This window comes from Coffea arabica, chromosome 2e (assembly GCF_036785885.1).
Source record: "Coffea arabica cultivar ET-39 chromosome 2e, Coffea Arabica ET-39 HiFi, whole genome shotgun sequence".
Lineage (NCBI taxonomy): Eukaryota > Viridiplantae > Streptophyta > Magnoliopsida > Gentianales > Rubiaceae > Coffea > Coffea arabica.
In genome coordinates this window covers 62248884-62260497 of record NC_092313.1, presented here as the reverse complement: position 1 = coordinate 62260497, position 11614 = coordinate 62248884, and the positions used below count along the sequence as shown (strand labels likewise).

The 11614-nt window shown below is 33.6% G+C and overlaps 1 protein-coding gene across 3 annotated transcripts; it reads left to right on the top strand.

The window, feature by feature from the left end:
- The first annotated feature begins 597 nt into the window (after positions 1-597).
- Positions 598-10987, top strand: LOC113732630 (uncharacterized). 3 transcript variants are annotated; one of them, XM_027258545.2, is made up of 6 exons: positions 598-1630; positions 5389-5460; positions 5636-5707; positions 8078-10075; positions 10186-10523; positions 10624-10987. In XM_027258545.2, the coding sequence occupies exons 1-6, from the start codon at positions 721-723 to the stop codon at positions 10696-10698; spliced, it is 3465 nt and encodes a 1154-aa protein (XP_027114346.1). In that variant the 5' UTR covers positions 598-720; the 3' UTR covers positions 10699-10987. The 3 variants fall into 3 exon arrangements, with proteins under 3 accessions (XP_027114346.1, XP_027114347.1, XP_027114345.1); XM_027258546.2 differs by having other exon boundaries at positions 10617-10987; XM_027258544.2 differs by having other exon boundaries at positions 10186-10987.
- Positions 10988-11614: the final 627 nt, after the last annotated feature.

Here is an 11614-nt window from a genome sequence, read left to right as displayed (position 1 = left end):
ATAATTCAGCTTCATTGACCATGATTATAGAAGCATCCTTTCCTACTTGCACCACTTCTCAAGGGTTATTTAATTTCTTGGACAAGCCAACTCAAGCTAGCTGTGATGTGCGGCTTTAGTCGACAAATTCGAGATTTCAGTTAGCTAATAAGTCTCGCTACTTTTATTTGGTTTTTAAATAAATGGATATATGTAATTTTTGTGAATAATTCATATAAATCTATTTAATTTATGATTTTATTTTGATCAATCATTTAAAATCAATACTATAAATAAATAATTTAAATTTATTTAATTATGAATTATATGAATGAATAAATGGATCTCAATCCAAATTGTCAACAGTATCGAGAAACAGTCCCTGAGCTGTCTTGCACGGCAGACACCCTCGCCTTGAAGCTATAGTCTCCAAGGACTATTCTACCCAACAGCGACGTGCCATTCTGCTAACGCAATAAGAGGTTAAAAATGACTTGATGGAGGGCCCTCCCCGAAGGTCCATCCGTCCATTTATTGTTTGATAGTACATGTTTGGAACTTAGCAGGAAAGTCAGCATTACAATAGTATTTTTCCATTGATTTGGTTTTATTTTTCTAAGAATGTGTTAGCTACTGACTCCCATGCTTGTCTACTCTCTCTCTCTATATATATATAAGGTGAAACTTGACACCAATTCTTACTGAGTTGCCCTGGTGAGCTCAGAAATCTGAAATTGAACCATGAACAAAATCTACTACTCTTTCTGCCTTATCTTTAGTTTAGCGTGGTTAGCCGTCATGGCAGCCAGCAACAGTAACATTACAGCTGATCAATCAGCTCTTCTTGCTTTTAAAGATCGCATGATCACCTCAGAATCTCAGAAAATCTTGGCAAAAAACTGGTCCGTCACCTCCTTCGTCTGTGATTGGATGGGGATCACCTGTGGCTCTCGACACCTCCGAGTGACTGCCCTGAATATTTCAGACATGAACCTTGCTGGTACTATACCTCCTCAACTTGGGAATCTGTCCTTTCTTGTTTCCCTTGACATTAAGAGAAACAATTTCCATGGAGAACTGCCTCGTGAGCTTGCTCACTTGCGCCGATTAAGACACCTTGATTTTGGAATCAACAATCTCGGTGGAGAGCTTCCCTCCTGGTTTGGTTATTTACACAAACTCCAATACCTTTCTCTCAGAAACAACAGCTTTACGGGTTCTATCCCGCCTTCCATCTCTAACATGTCAAACTTGGAGACGCTATGGCTGTCACACAATTCCCTTGAAGGGAGCGTTCCAATAGAATTTCAGAATCTTAATAATTTGGAGAATTTGATTATTGAGCAGAATCAGCTTTCGGGTCCGTTTCCTCTCCACATCTCCAATATTTCCTCGTTGCAAGCCATCTCTTTTATGAGCAACAGGTTATCTGGCATTCTTCCAGACAACATCTGTCACGGCCTTCAGAAACTTACCTGGCTTGGTCTAGGAGGTAATAATTTGACTGGTCAAATACCTTCAACATTATCTCAGTGTTCACTGCTTCAGCAGTTTTCCTTGGCTTCGAACCATTTAAGTGGATCCATACCTAAGGCAATTTGGAACTTGACAATGCTGGAGGGACTATACCTGGGGAGTAACAATTTAACAGGTAATAATTTTATTCCTATTTTATAAATACTATATATTAAGCTTATACTTCTTCTTGTATATGGTTTATAATTGTATATTAAGCTCATGCCCCTGTTCTTTTGTATGGACGTTTCAAAGAACAGTACGTCAGATATCACCATTCTTTTTAAAAGTTTCATTTCATCTACTAAACTATGTTTCTTACCAAATAATCCATTAAACTTTTCGAAAGTCTCATTTTAGTCACTAAACTATTTTTTTGTACCAAATAATTAACTAAATAGCAAACTTGCAACTGCCTTAATAACAAAATTTAACAAATAGTTAAAAAAAAATGAACCGCTTTAAAAATTTAGTGTGCTATTTAGTAAAAAAAATAGCTAATTGGATAAAATGAGACTTTTAAAAGATTTAGTAAATAATTTGGTATAAAAAATAGGTCAATGGATCAAATGAGACTTTTGAAAAGTTTGGTGAGTCTAGCATATTTTACTACAAAAAAAAAAAAAAAACTATACCATCATTTTATTTTTGTGATTTTTCTGGACATTTCCTCGTGGATCAATTTTTATGAAGTTTTTTTTTAGTGTAAGCGTGAGGTTTTAAATTCAAACTTCTCATTTATACTCTTCTTTCTCCATACTCAACCCATTCCTTTCTCCCTTGTGGATGATGCTCTAAGACTTCATGCAAATAAAAAATGCAACCTTAAATATTCAATCATGTAATTGGATTTTGGGATATACATACATACACCCACATAGACATTCACTTTTCAGTATGACTATGCATATATTCTTTTGTTAATTACAATTCACCTCTCCAAAGTTTGATCAAATTATAAGATAGACCCTAAAATTTGTCAGTATTACCAAAATGTCCCACATCCAAACAGAATTATAATCTAAACGCCTTTACCGTCTGAGGCCTAACAAACTCTTAAGATGAACCGTTATATTATGACTATTAATGTTAGCATTATTTTTTAATACAACTCCGATGATACCCTGAAGCCCCACCTTTCTTCTCTCTCTATTCAACCAAGTTTTCTGTTACCAACATATCCTTTCTCCCATGTCCATCTTTCCACCATTGAAGTAAAATCTTAGTCTGAGAAGTTCATGAGCAAAAGATAATCGAAGTTAAATTTGATAATTGATATTTAGGCCATAAAATACCCTTGGCAACCTGAAATTCTCAAAACATAAAAAAAAAAAAAAAAAAAAATTCACCATCGTCATCTTTCCCCTTACAATTTTCTCATCATGTGACCCATTCTTTATCACCATCTTCATGTAACTTTCACATAAAAACACCATTCTATGGACATTACCACACATATATAAACACACACACACACACACACAAACACACACCCCAGTAAACTATCGCATACAGATCCATAGGAAGGTGAGCAGAGGTAGGAGCAACTTGGTGGCGTAGTTGAAGAACAAGCAGGGTAATTGTTGTTATTTGGCAAGTTATGGTAATGGTAGACGATTTAGGAATCAGATAGAAGGAGTAATAGTTGAAGGATTTGGGGGTTTACTTTCCGACAAAAGGCCGACCTAAGGTTGAAGGAGGTGGATTGAACCAAGTAGTTGTACGAGAGTAGGAATCCATTGGATTGGAGGCTTGCAACAACTAAGATGAAAAGCAAGATGCTGCAGTAGGGGCCAGGAGTGATGGCTGTTGGACCAGGGTCAAATGCAGTGTCAAGCCTTCAAGTCTTTAGAGATCAATTTAGTTATTTCAGAAAAGGAATTAAGAATAGAATTAGGCAGAGCAAGAGAAGGAGGGGAAGAAAAAGAAAGGAGTCGACTCATCAAGAAGAGAGAGAAATGAGGACTAATTATGTTATGATACACTCCCCTTCGAACAGTAAATGACCAAGATGCCCCTCTAAGGTGCGCCCCTTTTGTTCTGTTCTTCTAGGACCCAGGGCTGGAACGGTTGTCAGTGCAACCATTCCGGAAGCTTGTGTGCATTTTGCACACGGTGTAATATTATTTGTATACGATATAACACTAGAACAATAGTGAGTAACACTAGTGAGTAACACTAGTACAATATTTTGTGAGTCCCACATATGTTAAAATCTGGACTTTACAAATTTCGTTGGCCAAATCTTGGCCATTAACTGACAGGGACGGTTACCGTCCCTGCCCCTCTCTCGTTCTTCTACGGGGTCTGAATGGGGTAGGCCTTTCAGACCCGGACCCGGATCGGATGCGTGAAATTTTTGCGGGTACGGGTAGAGATTTAATTCCGTTATCCGGATCCGAATTCGAATCCGTTTTGTCAAATAAAAAACGGGTCAGATACGGAATATAATATTCTGGCCTGTATTAGATCCGAATCCGGATATAAATGGATTAATAATTTAAAATATATATATTTATCAATATAATTAGATTAGGGGTGATGTATTTGAGTAAAATCAATTTGATTTCTTTTCTTGTTTGGTTTTTTTGGTAGTAGTTAAAAATTAGCTTACAAATATATTTTTTTCTCATTTTTATTAGAAATTGTAAGTTTTGATAATTTTTTTCGGATAGACCCGACCCCGATCCAAGACCCGTCGGATAAACTGGTCAGATTCGGGTTCGGTATGATATGCCGGGTCCGGATCTAGAATAATGAATTTCGACTCGAACCCGGCCCATTGACGGGCCTAAATGGGTGACGGGTGCTGTTTGTCCGCGCTGAGGATAGATGTGTATGACAGACTGACAGCTAAATGGAGATGAGAACAAATAAATTTGCATCCTTACGGTTTGGTTTACGCTAAATCGATGCTCGTATGCAAAGAGACTGGATGAAATTCTTTTGAAGAGATACTGGACGCAGAAGAATTCACAATTACTTTAATGTTGGCCTGCAATGTAATTTGAACATAGCGATATTTAAATGACTCAAAATACAAGTAAAACAATAGGAAACAACAATTGCCGCTTGCGTTCACGACATACTACTGGATTTTCATATACTTGTCTAGTTGTTGTATATATATATATATTTTTTTTGCATAAGATGTTGTGCGTTTATATAATTTTATTGTACTTAAAAATTTTATTTATGAACATCAATTTAATGTTTCAATACAAAGCATACACCAAATTATCGAAGAAATATAACAACTATATCTGTCACAATCCCGTGGTCATTTGTTTGCTAAATAATTATGGGTTTGGTTTTTTCATTTTTCTATATACAAATTAGGTATGCAACCATTTCCTGAATAGTTTGGAATTTACTATCTTCATCTTCTTTTTCTTTTTTCTTTTATGTAAATCCTTGTTGAATTTTAATAATCTCTCAATAGTTTGGGATGACATGGAAGTTGCTTCTTGTTTTCGTGGAGCGCTTGTTTTTAGGAATTTAATAGGAAAAAAGCTCTGTTTAATTTTCCTTGTTTAATCACTGACAAGGGTGGCCATAATGTTGCCAAAATTGAAGGTGTGATCTATAATTTGGTTAAACCTCAAAGAAGGTGAATGCAAGGGAGACAGATGGATTGGATGATCCCGGGGAGGAAGTGTAAGCAAGAGGGAGTGGATTTGATCCCTCCCACTTATATTAAAAATATAAAAAAAAGGCCTTAGAAAAAAGGAAGGTAAATGTAATTAGTTCTATATTCTTTGTTTGTTAATGTAATAGACACTCTATTATCATTTCCAATTATTGCATTTGGAGAGTTCAATAGTCTCATTAATGTTGCTATTATGTGCTTTCGTTACGACTCAAATCAAGCTCACAAAAGTTGCAATTTTGCAGGTGCAACTCCAAATGAAATAGGGAATCTAACCATGCTGACCATTTTAGATTTTGCCGTCAACAAATTGAGTGGTATGCCAAACCTCTAATTACATGGCCTTAATTGCTTAAACCGTTGGCTATAGGGTAAAAGGAACACAATCGTTTCTAATTAATGCATTTGAAAGTCCAAAAATCACATCATTGTTTGTTACTATATTTTTTCATTATAAATCAAATCAAACTCACAAAAGTTGCAATTTTGTAGGTGCAATTCCAATGGAAATAGGGAATTTAGCTTGGTTGACGAGTTTATATTTTCAAAGCAACAAATTGACAGGTATGTCTTAGTTCCTAATCATAAGGTCTTCATTCTGTAGACGGTCGTTAAAACTCAACATCAATATGATCTGTACGTAGGATGCTTGGGCTTATGTTCAGTTGATTGATATCAGCATTTCTTTCTAATGGATTTAATGTTCAGAGAGATCAATTTTGAAGCAACGAATAGAAGGATCAGGGAGGTCCTATAACCTTCTATTAATATCTATTTTTTAAATTTAGAGCCTTGTTGGATAGGACCAATATTATCATTTCATTATCATTATCATTATTATATAAAAAGTATGAATCTTGGTATTAGGGAGTGTAAGCACTTTTTTATCTTAATTTTTGTTATCCCTAAATTACCCTCTTGTCTTTTAATTAGAATTATTGCATTTCAATGTAACATTAATTAAAAGAAATAAAATTTTCCAATTGATTACATCTCAATAGTATTGGTAATTATAATTAAAAACTATTTACCTAACCTTGGACAACATCTCCAATTATTATACATATCAAAATTTTTTAATCGAAACATGAAAAATTTCTCATTAGTCATTATTTGAGATTGTAAAAAAAAAAATCAATTTCAAAAAATAGATACTCTTTGGAAAAAAAGAGAAACATACAAGAAAAAGAGAGCCCTTATGCATTTGTATATTTTCATAGAAATATCACGAACAAAATTTCACAATTATGCACTTTTTACCAATATGAAGAAATAAAAAAAAGTAAAATATAAAACCCAACTATTTCAATCAAATGAATTTTAACTAAAAATTAAATAACCAATCCAAAATGATTGAGCATTATGAATAATTTACATTCTCTATTAATAAGAAAAACACTTAGATAAAATGTAAATAGTCCAAATTCAATGAATATTACACTTCACTTTATCCCATTCAAATTCATATAAAAATTGAAATGCTAAACAATTAACATGATATAAAAGAAAGCACTTAAATGTTCATGCAACTAACAAACATGCAAACAATTTAGTTTCAATTGAAATGACAATTCATGTCACCCAAATCCAAGCAAACAATAAAAAATTTTCTTATATTTCACCTACAATCAACTAACTAATTTTGATATCACAATTAGAGTTTTATCGTCTAAGACAAAAAGGAAAAAATCCAAAAAAAAATCTATGGATTAATTTAAACGTATCCATATTGAACATGCCATTTATCAGATTAGTGTAGAAAAGGAATAGTTGTTGTCTGTGCTTTATGTTGCATTGTCTTCAAACAAAATTATAAAAACAATAGAAGATAAATGGAAAAGAGAATACTCAACTACTGCAGTCAATGAAATCTCAATTGATGACAATGAACATTCACACAGAAATAATTAAATATGATGGATTAAACATACCCTTGTGAATTAAATAATTACAGAGAGTTCATATACAAAAAAATATATATGTAGACAATTCAAAAAATGGTGCAAAAAAATTTAAAAAGTAATGCAGCTCACTTCATACTAAAGAACTTCATCAAAAAGCTAACTAATTCAACTCCTATAACATGATAAATAATAATCATCTACCCTCCAGAGAATTAGGTTTTATATGAAATGAAAATTGTAGAAAACTCAAGCTAAAGAAAAAAGAAATACCATTCATATATTTTATTCTTAAGTAATTAACTGATTGTAAGTCTACAATTAAATAATTAGTAATCATAAGTATTGATATTGCAAATACTATTTAGGAAGTGTTTAATAATTTATCCAAATCTTAGTTTTTCGGTTGTTAAAATCTAATAATTTTAGTAGAAGGTTTATCATAGATTTTACTTTCAATCGGAAAAAGACATATCTAGACCGATAAGAGAGCTTGCGAATGCATCAGAGGAAGGAAAAGTAGATGTATAGTACAATAATCAAAATGATAAAGATCTAATAAGTCAATTCATGTTGCATTCTAATACTCCTTTTAAAATTTTAATACACTTACAAATTAGATTTGCTTCTCCCAAACTTGATATGTGCATATATATTTCATTTTAATAACATGATTTTGAACTATACAAAAATGTGCAATTTTATAATTTAAGGGAAATCACAACACCATTGGTAAAACATGATAGTGTTAATAATTGTTATTAAAGTTCAATCCAAATTTAATCAATAAAAGCTCAAAAAAAAAGTTCTAATAGCTTGTGGTCAAAGAGTTCAAAATTTGAATATACTTGCAGCCAAAATTAGTTAGAGAAATTAAAAAATACACATAAGTTATATTATGAGGTAGATTGTCAAAACTTTCACAACAAATTTTATTAGCTACAAAAATAATATTTTTGGATTACTATACTCACGTGCAAAGCACGTGGATTATTTACTAGTGCTAACACAAAAGTGCTTTGCCATTTTATAGGTGGAATACCTGAAAAGATTGGGAACCTTCACAGATTGGAGACGCTTGTTCTAGGTGATAATACATTGTCGGGTTCCATACCTACAGAAATTTCTAACATTTCATCTCTCCAAGTTATTGAACTCTATCAGAACAAGTTCTCAGGAACTATTCCTTTGACAATGAATCATAAGCTTAACAATCTGGAGACTTTATCTCTTTATCAGAATTACTTAAGTGGAGTTATTCCTAACTCCATCTCAAATGCTTCAAACCTTGTTGATTTGATGCTTGACGATAATGAGCTCATAGGTTCAATTCCCAGCTCTTTAGGAAGTTTAAGAAATCTTCAATTGATAAACTTGGCTTTCAATAGGCTGTCAAGTGAATCCTCATCTCCAGAATTAAGCTTTTTCACTTCCTTGACGACTTGTAGATCCTTGAGATATTTAGAGGTGCATCAAAATCCTCTAAATGGTTTTCTACCAGCTTCCTTTTCTAACTACTCAAGTTCTCTAGAAGATTTTGGTGCATTCAATTGTAAAATCAAAGGAAGCATCCCACTCGGAATCAGCAATTTGAGCAGTTTATTATACCTTGATTTTTCAAATAATGAATTGATTGGATCTATCCCAAGAACTATCAATAGGCTGATGAATCTTCAGGAGTTTTACTTAGAGTCCAATCAAATAAGAGATGTCTTGGACAGTTTTTGTGGATTCCAAAGTTTGGGGTACTTAGCATTAGGCCAAAATCAATTCTTTGGTAGTATTCCAGAATGCTTCAGAAATATGACAAGTTTGAGACAGATATTTCTGGACTCCAACAGGTTGGCATCCACCATACCTGCTACGCTATTGAGCATGAAAGATCTCCAAGTTCTAAGCCTGTCATCAAATTTCTTTAGTGGATCGCTGCCTCGAGAGATTGGGAACCTCAAAGCAATATATAGTTTAGATCTCTCGATTAATAAGTTGTCAGATGTTATTCCTACTACAATTGGAGAGCTACAAGCTTTACAAACTCTTTCATTGGCAAAAAATAATTTACAGGGTTCTATACCAAAATCAATTAGTAACATGTTGAACTTGGAATTCTTGGACATTTCACACAATAATCTCTCTGGCACAATACCCAAGTCATTGGAAGCACTCAAATACCTTAAGGAATTTAACGTTTCTTTTAATAGATTAAGTGGTGAAATTCCTCGAGGTGGTCCCTTTAGAAGCTTTACAGGTCAATTATTCATGAACAATGAAGCACTCTGTGGTGACCCAAGGCTTAGTGTTCCACCATGTCAAAGTAATTCAATTACAAAATCAAACAAAAGAAAGAAGCTTCTGCTTGTAATGTTGCTGTCAGGTATTGCAGCAATATTGATGGTAGTTACTATAACAATATGGATTCTAAGATGGTTGAAGAAACCAAACATTTCTAGTGGAACAGAGTTGATGTCAGTGGCAAAATATGGAAGATTTTCATACTATGAACTTTTGCACTCAACTAATAACTACAGTGAAAGCAATTTGATTGGAAAAGGGAGCATTGGTTCTGTTTACAAAGGGATCCTAAGTGATGGCATTGCTGTGGCTATCAAGGTATTCAACTTGCAAGTGGAAGGTGCATTGAAAAGTTTTGATAGAGAATGTGAGGTACTAAAGAGTCTACGCCATCGAAATCTTACAAAGGTGCTTGGTAGTTGCTCCAACCCTGAATTTAAAGCCTTGGTGCTCAAATACATGCCCAACGGGAGTCTTGAGACGTGGTTGTACTCGCACAACTATTTATTAGATCTAATTCAAAGAGTAAATATAATGATCGATGTTGCTTGTGCATTGGAGTATCTCCATTATGGTTACAATATTCCTGTGGTACATTGTGACCTGAAGCCCAGTAACATCTTGCTTGATGAAGATATGGTCGCTCATGTAAGTGATTTTGGTATTACAAAAATGTTTGGTGAAGGAGAAAGTATTTTGCACACCGAAACCTTTGCAACACTGGGATACATTGCACCAGGTTAATCTTTTAGCTTTTGCTGTCTACATTTTCTTTACTTTTATGTTTGTCCGTTTTTTATCAGTCTTTCAGATATTTCAATTATTTTAACTATTGTAATCTTATGACAGAGTATGGATCAGAAGGGATAGTTTCCACAAGAATCGATGTATACAGTTTTGGAATAGTTTTGATGGAAACTTTTACAAGGGTAAAGCCCACTGATGAAATGTTTTCACGAGATTTGATCCTTAAAAGTTGGGTAGAAGATTCTCTCCCTGATGCATTTCAGGTCATTGATGCGAACTTAATAAGGCAAGAGGATGAGCATTTCACCGATAAGATGAAATGTGTTATATTTATCATGAAATTGGCTTTGAACTGCTGTAGAGAATCTCCAGGAGAAAGGATGAATATGAAAGATGTTTTAGTAGAATTGAAGAAGATTAAACACCAACTTCTTATCATAGTAAGTTCTTACCATTTTGTGCAAATTTTACCTCTCGATATAGGAAGTTGCTTTTCGTATTCTTTTGAACTCATAACCTACTATTTCTTCTAGCCAACAGTCAAACCTTGAGTGGACCAGATACAATGTTGCAAACCAGATCAAGCAAATATTGCTGTATAATCCAAAAGCTTGATTTATTGTGAAGGTTGGAGAGAGATGTACTTGATTCCATAGGTGTCAGTTGCATCACATTTGGACTTTCAGTTATAGGGCACATTTCATAACTGCTTTTATTTTGCTTTTCATTTTTTCTTCTTTTTAATCCATTTCAAAACAAGTTTACTTTTCTTTCTTTAATTCTTACTAAATTCTTGGTTGCTTTTTGTGGACGTGATCATGTATCTTTTAGCCTTATCATGTATAAAGACTATAAAAATATGAGAGTGAACCGGTTCTTGCAATCAATCTTTTTCTTCTACAAATGAATGTGTCAAGTTCCTTCTATATTATAGAAAGAATATAGAAAGAATAGCAGCCATCGTATGTTCTTTCTCCATTATAGTTATCTTATGCTGCCTTGAAAGGGCTGAGAGAGAGAGAGAGAGAGAAGACTCTTCTGGGCAATTGTCACACTGCCTTTGTCTTACATCATAAGTCTTTTGGAATTTTTGAATCATCATATATCCGAGTTTAAGTATCCTTGCCAGACTTAGAGTTATCCATTTTTATTATATAAGTAAATTACTAACAATTCCCCTATGGTTTTACATATTATCATATCCTTACATTTCAAGTATTCATGTATCTTTCCTATTCTTTTATCTAAAGCCAAAAATGGACTAAAAGAACCTCAAGTTGTGGTGATTGACTCACACATTCTCCAAGAACATGTTTTATGAAATTATAGTATCCCTATAACTCACGTATAATGATGAGGTTCAAACTTGCACTCAATGTTTATATTCTGAACCCCTCGTTTGCTGCAAGTATACATGTCGCGCTTGTAGTATGTAAGGTGGTAGGATTGATCACATGAGAAACATGCCTAATTACTAAGGCTTGTAACTCACTTTATTATCTAAACTAACAAGAGCATATAAAATGTAAAG

Bases quoted from the DNA above. Each gene is read 5' to 3' on its own strand.
- LOC113732630 (XM_027258544.2), top strand. From the start codon at position 721: ATGAACAAAATCTACTACTCTTTCTGCCTTATCTTTAGTTTAGCGTGG. The intron at 5,461-5,635 runs GTATGCCAAACC...GCAATTTTGTAG, and splicing joins TGCCGTCAACAAATTGAGTG to GTGCAATTCCAATGGAAATA. The intron at 5,708-8,077 runs GTATGTCTTAGT...GCCATTTTATAG, and splicing joins TCAAAGCAACAAATTGACAG to GTGGAATACCTGAAAAGATT.